Raw genomic sequence first — 15,038 nt, 5'->3', positions numbered from 1 at the left:
TTCAGCCGTCACCCTAATATTTCCAGCTTGTGGGCTCAGCTTATTCCTATAATTGTGAAAACAGTTTGCCTGAATCGTCTTCATGTGCAGTTTCTTAAATAGCCACTAGGTGAGGATGTGGCTCCATGAAAATCGTTCTCAGCAGGACTTGGTCACTCATCTCTTTGTCCCTGTACCAGTCTCTCCCCTCTTCTACTTTGTGTGTCTGTCTGTTTTGTAACTTGTTCCCCAGTTCATAAAGAGGTTGGGTTCTGGAGTCACACAGTCCTGGATTTGACTCTCTCTGAGAGGTTTCCCCCTGTGAAATGAGGATAGGAGGACCTGCCTTCTGCGGGAAACTGGCACTCTCTCAGGCCACCGGTGGGAGTATAAATTGATGCCACCCCGTAGAGGTAGAACATATGCCAGAAGTACACACGCGGGTCCCCTTCGCCTCAGCGGTTCTCCTTCTGACTCTTGGCGCTGTGGGTGTGCCAGCACACGTGCAGTGGTGTGTGTACGTGGTTGTTGATCACCGTTGTTTGTAGTAGCAAAAGGTTGGATCTAACGTAAATATCCACCAGTAGGGGACTGGTGGAATACGCTGGCGTGCATCCTTACAGTGGAGTGCAGTGCTGGGCAGTGGTTAAAAAAAAGGGCGCTGGGCTTCCCTGGTGGCGCAGTGGTTGGGAGTCCGCCTGCCGATGCAGGGGACACGGGTTCGTGCCGCCGTCCGGGAGGATCCCACATGCCGCGGAGCGGCTGGGCCCGTGAGCCATGGCCGCTGAGCCTGCGCGTCCGGAGCCTGTGCTCCGCAACGGGAGAGGCCACAACAGTGAGAGGCCCGCGTACCACCAAAAAAAAAAAAAAAAAAGGAAAAGAAAGAGCACTAGGAAAGATCTCCAAGATATTTCATTTTAAAAAAAAGAAGAAAGAAAAGCAAGGTTCTGAACAGCGAGTCCTGTACAGTTTGCTACTTTCATGTAAAAAGAGGGGGAAGGATGAAGTAGATTTTGGTGTTTGTCTGCATATACAATCGAGGTGAGAAACACACACGACTTTAATTAGCATATTTACCTGTTTTTGTGGGAGTATGTAGTGGTAAGCATTTTGCTTGATTTATATGAAAAAATACCTGCTTTTTCTTCCTCTGTTGGACTCCTTCGTTCCTTGCAAGGTGACTTTCTGCTCTGATTCCGCCCCTGCCCCCCCAAACACCAGCGGACACTCAGCATGCACTGTGCACAGGCGCTGTCATCATGCCCCGCGTGCCCTGGCTTGTTTTAGGAATGGGGACAGGGCTGGAGGGAGACTTGCATGTGCAGTGCATTTTATATTTGAACCACATGTGACCGGTGCAAGACAGTCATTCTTCTGATTAGTCCCTGCGCACGTGCTGCTGGCTGTGAGAAGATGAGAGTGCGTGTGACGTGTGTTGTGTGCTCTAGGCTCGCCTCTGATTGTCTGGAGCCTCGCCAGGCAGGCAGGGAGGACACTCTTGTTTTCCGGGCACACGGTCCTCACCAGTGGTGGTTCCCAGTGTGAGGGCCCAGCAGGATGAGCCCGCGGCCCCAGCGCTCCGCCCCCTCAGGCTTCCCTGCTGCCACCAGCGCCTCCTCTTGCCATCACCCGCCTTCTCGTCTCTGAGGACACGGGGCTGTTTCTGGCCAGGTTTTAGCTTTGAGGTTGACCCAGTGCCTTCCAGGCGGCCGCCCAAATCCTGGGCGCTTGCGCTTCCCTCGCCTCCCTGTCCACGTCCTCCTGGAGTTCTCTTCCTGCCCGCTTTTTGTCCCACCCCGTCCAGCCAGGGCTCCTGGCAGAGCCCCTGCCTGCACACTCAGCCTGGGGGGTCTCCCTCTGTGGTCCCTGAAGCTCCTGTTGGAACGGTTCTGTTTTCAGATCCAGCTCCCAGATTGTTCCTTCTCTCCCCCCGAGTGCTCACCCTGGTCCCCCGCCCCGCCTGCCCACCTGCCCGCCGCCTGCAACCCAGTCAGCAGGAGGAGAGCTGCTGCTCCCTCCGGTCACGGGCCATCTTGGAGCCTCCCAGGCCTGGTGTGGGTGCGAGGCTGCCTCTCGGCCGCCGCGGCCTGGAGCCGCCTGCCGCCGGCTGTGTGGCAACGACAACTGCTGCAGGCTGGTGCAGGGAGGGCCCAGGCCAGGCCCCTTACCCAGCGGGGCTAGGCCAAAGCGACAGGGGCGGAAAGGCGACTTGAGGCAGGAGAGACCTTGACTCTGACTGGGGCCTGCACTGAGCCTCCTGGCACCCGCTGCTGGGACTGCTGCCAGCCACACAACAGCAGAGGACACAGTGATGTGCTCCCGTGTCCCCTGTGGAAGGGTCTAGAGCTGAGGAAAAGCCAGACCTCTGTTTTCCTTCGAGGAGAGCCATCATTTGCTCTTTTGGCCAAAAAAGTGTTTGTCTTCATCATTGAAAGGTAAAAAACAAGGTTTCTTAGCCATAGATGCAGAAAGCTTCTCTTTTTCTCTCCCCTTCCCATTTTGTAGGGAGCTGAAGCTTCAGCAGAGCCCTGATCTAGGAACATCTCGATGGCCCTGGGAGAAGAAAAGGCAGAGGCAGCTGCGGCCGCGAAGCCCCCGTGCCCTGGGGGGTGGAGCTGCCCAGATCAGGAGCTGGACCTCACAGGGCCTGCACGCGGGGAGCAGCCGCCCCACCTGCAAGCTGAGGGGGGCCTGCCTCTCCTGTCGGGGGTGCCCAGGGGCTCCCTGCCCCTGCCTGCCACGGTGGGGCTGGCCCTGGCCCCTCGGGAGCCTGCCAGCCACAGGCCAGCGGGGTCAGCAGGGAGCCTGCAGCAGGTGGGTCTCAGCCAGCTCTCAGTTCCCTGCTTCCCCCTGCCAGCCTGGGGACTGGAGATTGGCACTCCGTGAGAAGCCAGGTAGGGGCTGAGGCAAGTGGGGCTGTAGCGTCACCTAAAGCTGTCCTGTGAGAGTACCTTCCAGCACTGTCTCAGCTGAAGACACGCTTTCCCAGCCCCCGTACGAGGTGGGGAAGTCGGGGAGCTTGGGTGTGATGATTTCTGTTTTACAGGTTCACATGGAGACTTGGGCCTTGGGGCCAACAGGGGGCTCTGTCCACAGCATCTCCTATTCCTCAGGCGTGTGACTGGTGACCTTTTGAGGATCAGGGAAGCTATGGCCAAGACCTGCTGTCCAGAGGGCTAGGCCAGGGGAGCCCTGACAGTGGGGAGCCATGTCCTGTTTTTGACTCGGTGATGTGTAGGCTTTACGGGGCCCCTGAGGAGATGTGCGAAAGGAGGGTCAGGGGCTGTGGGCTCCTGAGGGCTCTGAGACTGTATCCCCTTGGGACCCAGGGAACCTGGCGGTACCTTAGAGCCCCTATGGTGGGCAGCACCATCTCTGGGCAAGGAGAATTTTGGGGGCCTCCCTGATTACAGGGCAGCCTCACCTAATGGGAGTCACGTGGAGCAGGGAGTCCTGCCTGTGTCTGTGACCTCAGGCAAATCACCGGATCTTTCAGGCCCTCAGTATAGTTGAGAAGGTTATCTGATGGACCTGTCCCTCCCATCTCTACGTCCTGTTGTGTTCTGCTTGCCAAGGCCTTTCATGGGAACAGCTTTGATCTCTTCCGTGGCACTGACTGCCACATGCTGCCCCCAGAGCCCCATCTTGTGAGGAGGCGCTGAGCTGACTGGGAGAAAACAGGCTAGGCCCACCTGCCTGGGGGCTAGGGGCGGGGCAAGGCTCGGGTACCTGAGTCAGATTCAGTGAGGCCGGCAGCACGTGAGCAAACACAGAAATGGGCTGTTTCCTGAGTGTGAGTCTGGTGCCATTATAGCGCTGCTGTTTGTTGAGCTATCACCCTGTGCTTCTCACCCTTGAGCTCATTTAATCCTCATGTCCTGAGGAAGCGGTCCTATCACTACCCCCATTTTACAGGTGAGAGAAGTGAGGCTCAAAGTCGTAATCTGGAAACTGGCAGCCAGGGGCTGGCCTCAGGTCTGTCTGGTTCCAAAGCCCATGCCCTTAACCTCTGTGCTGTCCTGCCCGCCTTGGGGGCACCCTCTTCATCAAGCATGTTAAAAACCTGAAGTGAAGAGGCTGAGGTGAATGACTCATTTTGCCACGCGTCACCGCTGGGTGTGAGCTGAGCCAGGTGGGCTGCCTGACTGCCAGGTTTGGATGCGAGTCTTGTCAGCAACAGAATGGTTGAGGCTCTGCCTGCCCAGGACACGCTTCTCAAAGGTTAGGCAGTGTGTTCCAGCTTCAGCACGACAGAGCTATTTGAGTTCCGCTCACTCACGAACTAGGCATCTGCGGAGGAAGAACTTTGGAAAGGACCGGGGGGTAGGATCAGTTCGGGGCAGGCGGTCTGCTCCCCGGAGCAGGCTGCGTCTCCGGTCACCAGCGGCACACTCTGTCTGATTCTTGCACCAGGTAGCAGGCTCTTCCTTTCAAGACCTTTCCTCAGTATCATCTGGGTCCCCAGAGAAAAGTGCCAGCTTGTCACTGAGGAAAGAAATTTGGCGTGCTTGTTTTCACCTTTTCCTTCCCTCCTGTCACTGCAGATGGAGGAGACTAGGCTTTCTGCCTCAGAGGAGCTGCCTCAGACTCGCACCGTTCCCAGAACCACCACTCTTTGCTCAGGACATGACGCTGACACTGAAGATGACCCGTTCCCAGTGGAGTCGCCGCAGGCGCTAGACCACAGCCCACAGTCTCACGTCTCAGGGTTCCCGTTCCCGTCAAGGTGGAGGTCCGCAGTGAGCCCAGGTGCCACTGTGCCTCCGTCTTCCAGCTGCAGCGTCTCTGCCTCATCCCCGGGCAGCAGCCTCCAGGGTCACCAGGAAAAGGTGGAGCCTCAGAGTTGCTCCCTTGCCAAGGTCTCCTCCTCCCTGGAGCTGGCTGTCCCGCTGTCGGCCCCCTCGGTGGTGGGGCTGGGGCCTCGGCTCCAGTGGTCGCCCCAGCCAGTGTCCTCAGGGGGCGATGCTCCCGGGCTGGGCAGGAGGCGCCTGTCCTTCCAGGCTGAGTACTGGGCCTGCGTGCTGCCAGATTCCCTGCCTCCCTCCCCTGACCGCCACTCCCCGCTCTGGAGCCCGAATAAAGAGTATGAAGACCTGCTGGACTATACTTACCCCCTCAGGCCCGGGCCTCAGCTCCCAAAACACCTTGGCAGCCGCGTGCTGGCTGAGCCCGTCCTGCAGGACTCGGGCATAGAGCTGGATAGCTTCTCTGTCTCCCCAGCAAGCACCCTGAAGTCACCCACTAATGTCTCGCACAGTTGCCCACCAGCAGAGGCCGCTGCCCTGCCGTCCTCAGGGCCCAGAGAGCCGATCCTTAAGCGGTGGCCCTCAGGAGTACCCCAGAAGCAGGGCAGTGTGGGGTTGGCGTCTTGTAGCCCCATTGCCTCCACCCCCAGAGCCCCAGGCAGTAGGGACACTCCTTGGGAGAGCAGAGAGCCAGCCCTGAGGGGCATGAAGCACTGGCCACCTGTGGGCAAGCACCTTGAGCTGGGCTCTCCCAACCTGAGAACACGGGACAGGGGGTGGCCCTCACCCAGGCTGGAAAGGGAGAAGGGGGCCAGCCAGGGTGTCGGGCGCTTCGCCTGCACGGAGTCTGGATGGAAACCACAAGAGGAGGTGGAAAGTGATGACGAGTATCTGGCCCTGCCCTCTCGGCTGACGCAGGTTTCTAGCTTGGTTTCATATCTGGGTTGCATTCCCACCTTGGTGCCCCTGCCCACTGATGCCGCCGAAGGGCAGAGATCCCTGGACGTGTCAGACAGTGATGGGCCAGCTTCCCTCCCGTCGGACTCCAGCCAAAGCCAGCTTCCCTCTGGGGCTGCCCTCAGAGGGTCCCGAAGCCCTGAGGACCACAACCACTGTTTGCTACGCTCCTTCGTCCGTGCAAGGGGCTCAGCGGGAGAGGGCAGTCTGGTGAGCAGCCAGGCCCTGGGGGTCTCCTCTGGACCACTGAGAACACGCGCCTCCTTGCCGGCGATGTTGGACCAGCGGGCATTCTCGGATCCAGATGCCGAGGGGCAGCCTCCCGGGAAAGGAGGAGAGCAGGGAAGAGAGTCGCTAGTGCAGTGTGTGAAGGTAAACTCAGCCTTTCAGAGGAGTCTTCCTTCTTCCCCAAGTCCACTAACCTCATACTAAAACCTAGTGACACTGAGTACTGACGCGCCAGGCACTGTACTGCGCCTTCTCCTGTCTAACCCTCATGACTTTCTACTGGCGTTCTCATGTCACAGTTGGAGAAAAAGGCAGTGAGGGATGAGGTAACCTACCCGTTCACAGTTAGCAAGGGCTGGAGCCTGAGCTGCTAACCACTACCCAGGCTGCTCCCCGAGGCACTTGACCTTGAGGATTAACAGGTACTCTGCACAGGAAGGACCGGTGCTCAGATGCCTTCAGGAAATAGGGGCTCAGTGAAAGTGCTTCTTGGCCGAAGGACTTCTCAGAGCTTCAGTGTGATAAAGCGGTGTAACTGTAGGGTTGGAGGGATCAGATGCGCCTCTTCCTAGACTTCTCGGTCACCGAACCTTCTCTTGTGGACCACCTAAGACCACCAGGAGATGGAGCTGATACTCCGTGGAATCGGGTTGTCAGCATCAGGCAGATGTGAACTTTGGCTCAGTCTCTTTAGTTTGCTCGTTTGTAGAATGGGGAGCTTTGCCTCCTTGGGACTGTCGTGTGGATTAAATGAAGTAATTCATGCCGAGGGCTTTGCGTGGTCCCTGACACAAGGATGTTTGGAGCGTGGCTGTACACACGCTCGGAGAGCCCACGGCCTGCCTTCCGGCTGAGCGCCCAGGTGCTGTGTCCACACGGCAGCAGGGCAGCCAGCCCGAGGGCTGTGTCCCCAGGAGCGACATCACAGAAATTTGCTAGCTCTCGAGGGCTTTGACCTGCCCCCTGATGTCCCGTGGGTGACTATTTGTATGGTGAAGCAGATGGGACAGGTGTTAGCGTGTGCCCTCCTTTGTGAGGAAAGACCGAGAGAGACCATGGGGTGAAGTGCTTGGGTCACAGCCACCCCTGATGAGTGGGTGGCAGGAGTCTAGGGCCCCAGCTCCATGGGCGGGTGGGAGCAGAACAGGGACAAGCAGTTTTAATTCAGTCGTTTTCAGGCATAGGATCAGGTCAGTCACGATCACGGTCACGTATTTTACGTCCATGTCTTCCCCAGGAGCAGTTCTAGAGTTGGCGATAGTGCTGGCCCAAGAGCTGGTCTCTGTGCCAGGCAGGCCCCTTCTGGGCTGTCCCCGTCCCTGCCCTCACCTGAGCTCCTCTGTCCTACCTGCGGGGCTGGACTTTCTCAGAGCCAGGTGCGCTCTTCTTACTGCCCTGGCGGAGGTCTGTAGTCACGGGGTGGGGACAGGCATGGAGGAGAGAGGAGACAGCGCCTCAGTGGGGGAATGTTCTCGAAAGGTGCGCAGTCTGTATCCTGGGATTCCCCCAGGTATTTTTAGCCTTTGAAAATGTCAACAGCGGTTCCATGGGTAACACCACGTGTCAATTTGTCTACACAGACATTTTGCTGTCAGCTGGAAGAGCTGATCCGCTGGCTGTATAATGTAGCAGACGCTGCTGACCACCTGACTGCATCCAGGTCCAGCCTGACAGGCCTCAAGTCTTCTCTGCAGCTTTACCGGGTAATATGTGGTCCTGGCATCTGACTGTTCACTCACGAGAGTGGTGGCTAAATTACTTGATGAGAAAATAGAAGTTTAAATAACTGACGCTATGTATGTTGTGGTCCATTGATTTTTACCTGAAGTCTAATCAGAGGTTCTTTTCAAATTCTTAGAGCTGAAAAACCGTAACATGTATGAGTTATTTCCCAGGCCAAATAGAATTTGAAGAAAGTGCATTTTATTTATCCTCAATCAGAAATACTTCAGGGTTATTTGTGATGTGATTTTCCAAATATCTCAGGGATTGATAGGCATAGATCTGCACTCTTCGGAAGTCATGAGTCACACATGGCTATTGAAATTAAGTAAAATTAAAGATCAGATTTTTCAGTTACCTGGCCACATTCCAAGTGTTCAGTCATCACATCTGTCTGGTGGCTATGATATTGATTGAACAGAGCATTCAGAACCTTTCCAGCATCACAGAAAGCTCTTTTGGACAACACTGACTGGATTTAAGGATCTGAGCTGCAATTGTACTGACTCCAGAATATACACAAGGCATTTTGATGGTATATAAACAAAAATAGGATCCAGTTTGCTTCTCAAGGTATTTTTTGGGGGGTGGAGGTGGCCTCTTTTTAGATTTTGTGATTTTAAAAAATCTCTTTGTGGGTTCCGGTGAACTTGACTTTAGAACAGGTGTATTTTGGGTGACAGTCTGTGCTGTTGTGGCATAATTATCAGTAGGTGCCCCTTCATTCTCAAAAGTGTTCCGAATTGGATGATAATCGGTTACCCTAAGTATAAAGGTTAACTGTGACTGAAGTGCCCACTGACTTCCAGCATGTCTGGTTGGCCAAGCCTTTCTCACCTCTTCTGAAGGAGCAGAGGTGGTGTTTGTGGTCTGAGCCTGACGCTGGTCTAGAAGGGGTTTTCTGGGACAGTCCTTTGAGTAGGAGAGCGTGTGATTGACTTGTGCCTGAGCCACGGCCGTACCACCCCACTCAGAGCTCCCACCACACCCAGGCAGGAGGCAGGGCCTTTGTTTCACAACTTGGGAGCCTACTAAAGTTTAGGGGAGGGGGCTTGCCTGGGTGGGCCAGCCGCCCTACCCTAGTGGGAATGCTGTTTCCTGCTGTATGGAGAGAGGCTGCCAGAGTTCCTTTCCCGGAGTACGCTTGGGGAAGGAGAGGAAGGCCGAGTGCAAGGGTCCTCTGTGTGGGACCCCCGGAGAGTATGTGCAGAGCTGGGCAGGGCCCACCCCCGGGAGGCCCAGGGGCAGCACCACCAATGTGGGGAGAGGACATTGCCTGGAAATTGCCCTAGTTGGATCTACCTGGGTGGCCTTTCTGGAGTGCCCCAGCCCCGCTCCCGTCAGAGCAGGTGTCACGTAGAACAGCTCCATGCCCTCCGTTTTATCCCGCATCCTGTCCTCCTGCACCTCCACTTCCAGGGTGGTCGTAAGCAACTATCTTGCTCTGTGGGTAGAGCTGAGATCTGAGCTGGGAGTTACCCCTGCAGGTCAGCGAAGCCTAGCCCACTTGTGTCATCCACACAACTGTGTCACAGAGTGGGACCACACTGTCAGTCCCTCCCTACACAGGCATATGTATGAGCTACCTTGACCTAATATAAGCACGCACGCTTGTGTTCATGTATGTTCACTTGTGACTCTGTCTTACGTACTTTGTCTTAATAACACAGTGGGTTCCTGGCAGCATATAAACTGCAGAGAGTGCTAAAGAATAAAATAATAATTATAGGTAATAGGGCAAAGGAAAACTGAAGACAGGAATACAGTAAATCCAAAAGTAAAATTGTAACTTCAAAATTAAACTGCCGGGCTTCCCTGGTGGCGCAGTGGTTGAGAGTCCGCCTGCCGATGCAGGGGACACGGGTTCGTGCCCTGGTCCGGGAAGATCCCACATGCCGTGGGGTGGCTGGGCCCGTGGGCCATGGCCGCTGAGCCTGCGCGTCCGGAGCCTGTGCTCTGCAACGGGAGAGGCCACAGCAGTGAGAGGCCCGCGTACCGCAAAAAAAAAAAAAATTAAACTGCCAGTTTCTGCACCCTGTACTAAAGGTGGTCACGGATTTGACTTTACATCTTAGCAGCTAAAGGAAAAACCAAAAACGGCTACAAGGCTTGATACTGCGAGGGGAAAAGAAATCAGCTGCTTAGGTGACCGTCAGCTTCCCTGACGCCTTCCCATGTCCTGAGGTCCACAGAAAGCAAGACATTGAGGGGAGGACGTGGGGCAAGGCAGCAGCTCCCTGTGGTCATGTGAAAGGCGTTGCTCTTGTGGCTCTTGCTTACCAGGTCCGTGTTTTGAGTTTAAAGAGAACCCTGTGAGGTGTGGCACAAGCAGGAAACCCTGACTCCAGGCTGTTCGTGAGCCAGGCTCTGCCAGGGAAAAGAAAGCTTTTCTTTTGTCAAACTGTAAACAGAAAAAAGGATTGACTCTGTGTTTGCCTTGGGCTCAGAGAAGGTGAAGTTAAACTATCTGTACTGTTTACTTGGATTCTGAAGACTGGGTGGGTTAAAGGGGAATCAAGCTACTGAACAAGGGATCATTTTTAATAACTTAGACGAAATGGTAGTCATGAAACTTTTTTTCTTTTTTTTTTTTTTGATATGCTTTAAGCAATTTAAGAAAGATATAGATGAACACCAGTCCCTGACGGAGAGCGTCTTACAGAAAGGGGAGATTCTACTTCAGTGCCTGTTGGATAATACCCCAGGTGAGACGCTTGAGGTTTTGAATTAAGCCGGGGCTTAATCCCTCTCAGTGTAAGTCCGGGACCCACACTGTCACTGGGAAGGAGCCTAGTGCCAGAGTCCCTCCCATCCATACCCGTTGCCTTCAACTCCCACAGCCGCCTGCCAGCCCCTCTAATCATCACGGCCCCGCAAACACATGAGGAGGCAGTCACAGCCCTGCAGGTGCTAAGAAGTTAGGCATTGAGCCTGCAAGAACCGTGCTGTCTAGTTTCTGCTTTTATCTTTCCTTGGTGGTGTCCTGGATGGGAATGCTGGCTTTAGTCCTGTCCTCGGCTTTCGGCTAGGGTGCTCACAGCAGGCAGCCCCTAGGGTTCCCTCCCCTTCGCAGTGCAGGCTGGACCCCTCTCTGGTTATGTCTGGGGAGGCATCTGTCCCAGGATCTGAGAGCAGTCAGTCTGTTCTACAGGAAGAGACTGAAGGAAGAAGTGAACATCAGTTCAGAGGGGACAAGTGGACGGCAGTGCACAAACTAAGCTTGAGCCCCTTTTGCAGGATGGGGTCCCAGGTTAGAAAGGTGTGAACATCACAGATTTCGAGAGTACATCTCAGCGTGCAGGGTGCAGGGGTTTACGATTGGCCTTGACCTTGCTGGGGCAGATATGATAGGATGAGCTAGGAGAACGCTAGGTTAAAGCAGTGAACTGATGGACCACCCCCCGGCCCCCGCCAAGAGCAGCCGCTACCTTCCTGTAAGACTGAACAACCAAGTGTTGAAAGAGCCTGTCTATGTCTTGCCTCAGGTTTGGAGTGAAATGGGGTTTACGCTGGAAGCAAACAGCATAAGCAGAAGTGGGCAGGACCCACTGGCTTGAGATGGGAAGAGGTGGCACTTTCCTGACCAGAAGTGGTGGGCGGTGGGCGGTAGGGAGGTGGTGGAGACCAGAGTTTCTCAGCCTGAGCACCGCTGACGCTCTGGGCCATGGGATGCTTTGCTGTGAGGGGGCCATCCTGTCGTTGCAGGGTGTTCAGCAGCGTCCCTGGCCTCTACCCATTAGACGCCAGCGGCACCTCCCCAGTTGTGACAACCCTGCACGTCTCCAGACATTGCCAAAAGTCCCCTGGTTAGAAAAAACCGAGATTGAAAACTGTGACTGGGCAGAGGGGTTTTGATGGGACGAGCAGCCACTGAAGGGTTTTCAGCAGGGCATGGCTTATCCAGTGTGAATTATGTGAGTCCTTGGTGATCCCCTGCCTGCGGGAGGCCTTTGTCTTGGCTCTTCTGATGTTCTCTTGCACTAGGGTTTTTAGGGTTTTTTGGTTTTTATTGGGGCAGAAATTCAGTATGCCAGGCTCCTTTGCCACTTGTAATTACACCAGTATTTTCTTGCATACTGTGTGCTGAAGCAGTTGACATACAGTTTTTTCGTTCCATCACAGCCCTGTGAGATGGATACTATTATTACTCTTATTTCACAGAGCTGTGCATCTGCCTTGGGCCGCACAAGGAGTGGCAGCCTGGCTCCAACCCCTGTGCGCTGACCCCCGGCTCAGGCTCCTGCGCCTCCAGACTCAGCAGCACAGAAGAGCTCAATACCAGGACACTTCCTGGAGGCCACGTGTAACAGTGGGCTTCTTACAAGCTTCAGGTTCTTGGACCTTCATTTAAAAAGTGATTCAATAATACTTCTCAGTGCTTAATCTGTAATAACAACCCACTTTGCCCTCCTCTCCCAAAGGAGTCTAGAGGTATTTTACTGCCCCAATAAGAGGATTTTAGGGAATTCCCTGGTGGTCCAGTGGTTAAGACTCAGCCCCTTTCATTGCTGTGGGCCTGGGTTTGATCCCTGATTGGGGAACTAAGATCCCACAAGCTGCACAGCACAGCCAAAAAAAAAAAAAAAAAAGAGGCTTTGGGTATTCTGTGGTTTCAGAGTGACACCCTGCCCCTCCCGACCCTCTGCTTAGAATAATCAGGAACTTGGCTGTTTTGTGAAAATCACAAGTTTCCCTAGACATTCACAGGGTCTCTCCAGCTAGGTGCACAACTCTTCTTTCCAGAGCATGCTGTCAGAGACAGTGGAGCCTGAGCACGGACACCTCCCATCCCGTCCCACGCCCCCGCCCTGCTCAAGCTTCTTCAGAGCCTGCTTTCTTCCTCAGCCACAAGTATAACTTTAGGGACAGGTCGTCAGATTAATTCCTTCAAAATCTGCCCACCTCGGCTTCCAGCCAAAGGCCTCCCCAGTGGCTATCTGGCAGGTTTTCACATTTTGACCCAGTTACTTTGGTGCATGAGTTGACGGTCCTGTCTCACACCCTAATTTCTCATTATACGGGATCAAATAACTAGAACCCATTGGCATCAAGCTGAACCAGGCCCCTGTATGCATGTATTCAATTAAAACATCAAAGTCTCAACTGAGAAAGATAATTTCATCACTGTTCCCAGCTCTCCTTTTATTTGGAGCCAACCAAATGTTCTAACATTCTAAAAGAAAAGTTCAAAAAATAAAGGTCCCCTTAATTCCACTGACCACTCACAGGAGGACCGGGCAAAGGTCTGGTGAATGTGGGAGGGGAGAACCCAGCCCATTCGCCTTTCCAGGTGAGCTGTGCCTTGTGCCCTGGCTGCATTCCTCGGCCTGCCTTGCTGGCTCTCATAAAAGTTGTCAGGTCGGCACTTTGCCCTGACGATGCTGCACTGACGTGGCTTCCCTAGGGGCTGATCTCAACACAGCCAGCCCGTTCCTTCTTCCACCCATCTGTCAGTATCCTTTGCAGATATGCAGCTTCCCCTTTCCCTTCCTCTGTTAGCAGATGTTGCAGCTGTGGCAGGAAACTAGGGAGGGTGTGAACACAGCTGATAAAGGTGCAGGAAGCAAAAGCAGCCTTTGTGTTTAACAAAGGAAGTAAAGTTTTTAAGAGAAAAAAACAAGCCTGCTGTGGGTGATGCACTCTGAACCTAGCCCATCCCTTCCTCAAATGAACACTTGACCTGTAGGGGGTGGAATCTTGGCCTCACTAACCATCTTGTCTTAGCCTGCTTTCAGGTAATTTTCTTTTGAAGTCTGTTCATTTAGGACCCACAAAAAAGGGTTCACAAGCATTCCCATATTACATTACCAGATCACCCATATATGTGCTAAATGACAGTCCCACAGCCAACAAGTTGATAGGACCTGGTAGCAGGACCCAGAGTCCTAATCTTGGCATGTTGTTTTGTTTCATTTCAGACTTCTGCCCCACAGGATCTGGGTGTGTGCCCTGGGTCTTATCTCTAAAACTCAGATAATTCCAGTCACCAGACACCTATGTCTCTGTGCCTTCTTGTGGATTACGTAACTCCAAAGTGGAGCCAGTGAAATAATTCTCTCAGCTTTCATCAGAAGTTAACAGCATAGATCCTCCAGTGCAATACAGTCCCTGGAGAGTCACTGTCAAAAAAAAAAGTGGACATTGTGAAACTATTGCCGTGTTCCTGTCTTGTATAAAGTGCTACACCCTTATATGTTCTTTTGAAAACACACTTGCATTGTCTCTTTGGCCTGACTGCTTTAAACCTCATTTGTTAGTGTTAAAGGACATCCTCGGGAGGATCTCCAGGCAGCCCAGCGAGCTGGAGAGCCATGCAGATCACCTGTATGACACTATCTTAGCCTCTCTGGACACACTGGCTGGCTGCACCCTCATCCCCGAGAACACACCAATGGCACACAGGAACGCCAGTGTGAAGGGGATTAGCCTGGTAAGTAGAGCAACCCAAGAGAAGGACATCTGTCCTTGTGCCCAATTAGGGTACAGAGCTCCTGCTCTAACAGTTGGCTGTTTCTTAGAAGCTTGTCGAGCTAAGAGCTGCTGAAACAAAATAAGAGGCTGGGAGAAGCCCCTGAAACTGAAAAAGGGAGATGCTGCCATTGCCAGGAAGGGGGCAATGATGTGATGATGAAAGCTCACTGTGGTGCTTCCCATTACTCAGTTTCAGCCCTGCACCTGCTGAGGACTAGGGTGCTCTAGCTTCCGTTGTCTATGCAGACCCGACACTGCCCCCACCCCCCACAAGAACAACTGCAAAATTTACCTGTACCTACTTTTTAATGTCTGCACATGTACGCTTCTCCAGTACAAGCTGCCTCTGTTCTGCAGACTCTTCTCGCCCAACTCATGTGGTGCCCCATCTCTAAGCAACTCTTAACAGCACCGAGTACCCACAGGGATCCAGAATTGCTGACCACTCTCCATACCTCCTTTTCCTGAAAAGGCTCCCTTCCAAAAAAGGCTAGGGGGATAAGATGGGAAGTTCCATGCCTTGGAGACTTAACAGTACAACTTCTTATCTCCGGAAAAGTCAAGCAGGAGTCATAGGGAAGGGAGGCCAAGAGAACAGAGGGATCGCTGCCGGCTGTGGAGTTGCCACAGCCCAACATGATGATTCCACAACTGGAGCATACTTTCGCTGAAACTTCCTGTCCTACAGCCAAAATCTGGCGTTTAACTCATAGATTTTCTGGGTGAGAATTCACTGTAGACAAAAAGAAGGTTAAAGGATAAATCCAGGTATATCAAGAGCAGGGGAGTCCCTTTATTTGCCTCAAATAAATCTGAGCAGTAGTCATTTTAATTCTAAAATGAATGCAGGTGACTGCCGTGTCATTTCTTCCTGTGCAGCATTCTGCCTGTAACAGATGCTTCTTTTTCTCTTTCAGGCATCTTCTCAGGAAGACA

General features: G+C 53.6%; 1 protein-coding gene across 1 annotated transcript; it reads left to right on the top strand.

Annotated features, from left to right (window-relative positions):
• Nucleotides 1–2,526: 2,526 nt before the first annotated feature.
• Nucleotides 2,527–15,011, top strand: CEP68 (centrosomal protein 68; the record flags this gene model as incomplete). The annotated part of the gene is given in 6 exon segments (XM_081254812.1): nucleotides 2,527–2,671; nucleotides 2,674–2,873; nucleotides 4,524–6,053; nucleotides 7,490–7,612; nucleotides 10,240–10,336; nucleotides 13,889–15,011. Coding segments are annotated over 6 exon segments (2,382 nt in total). The 3' UTR covers nucleotides 14,176–15,011.
• Between the last annotated feature and the right edge of the window lie 27 nt (nucleotides 15,012–15,038).

The sequence above is a fragment of the Mesoplodon bidens genome (genome assembly GCF_964165515.1).
Source record: "Mesoplodon bidens genome assembly, chromosome: 14".
NCBI lineage: Eukaryota > Metazoa > Chordata > Mammalia > Artiodactyla > Ziphiidae > Mesoplodon > Mesoplodon bidens.
Note: the sequence above shows the minus strand (reverse complement) of the source record. Positions and strands in the feature narration are given on the sequence as shown.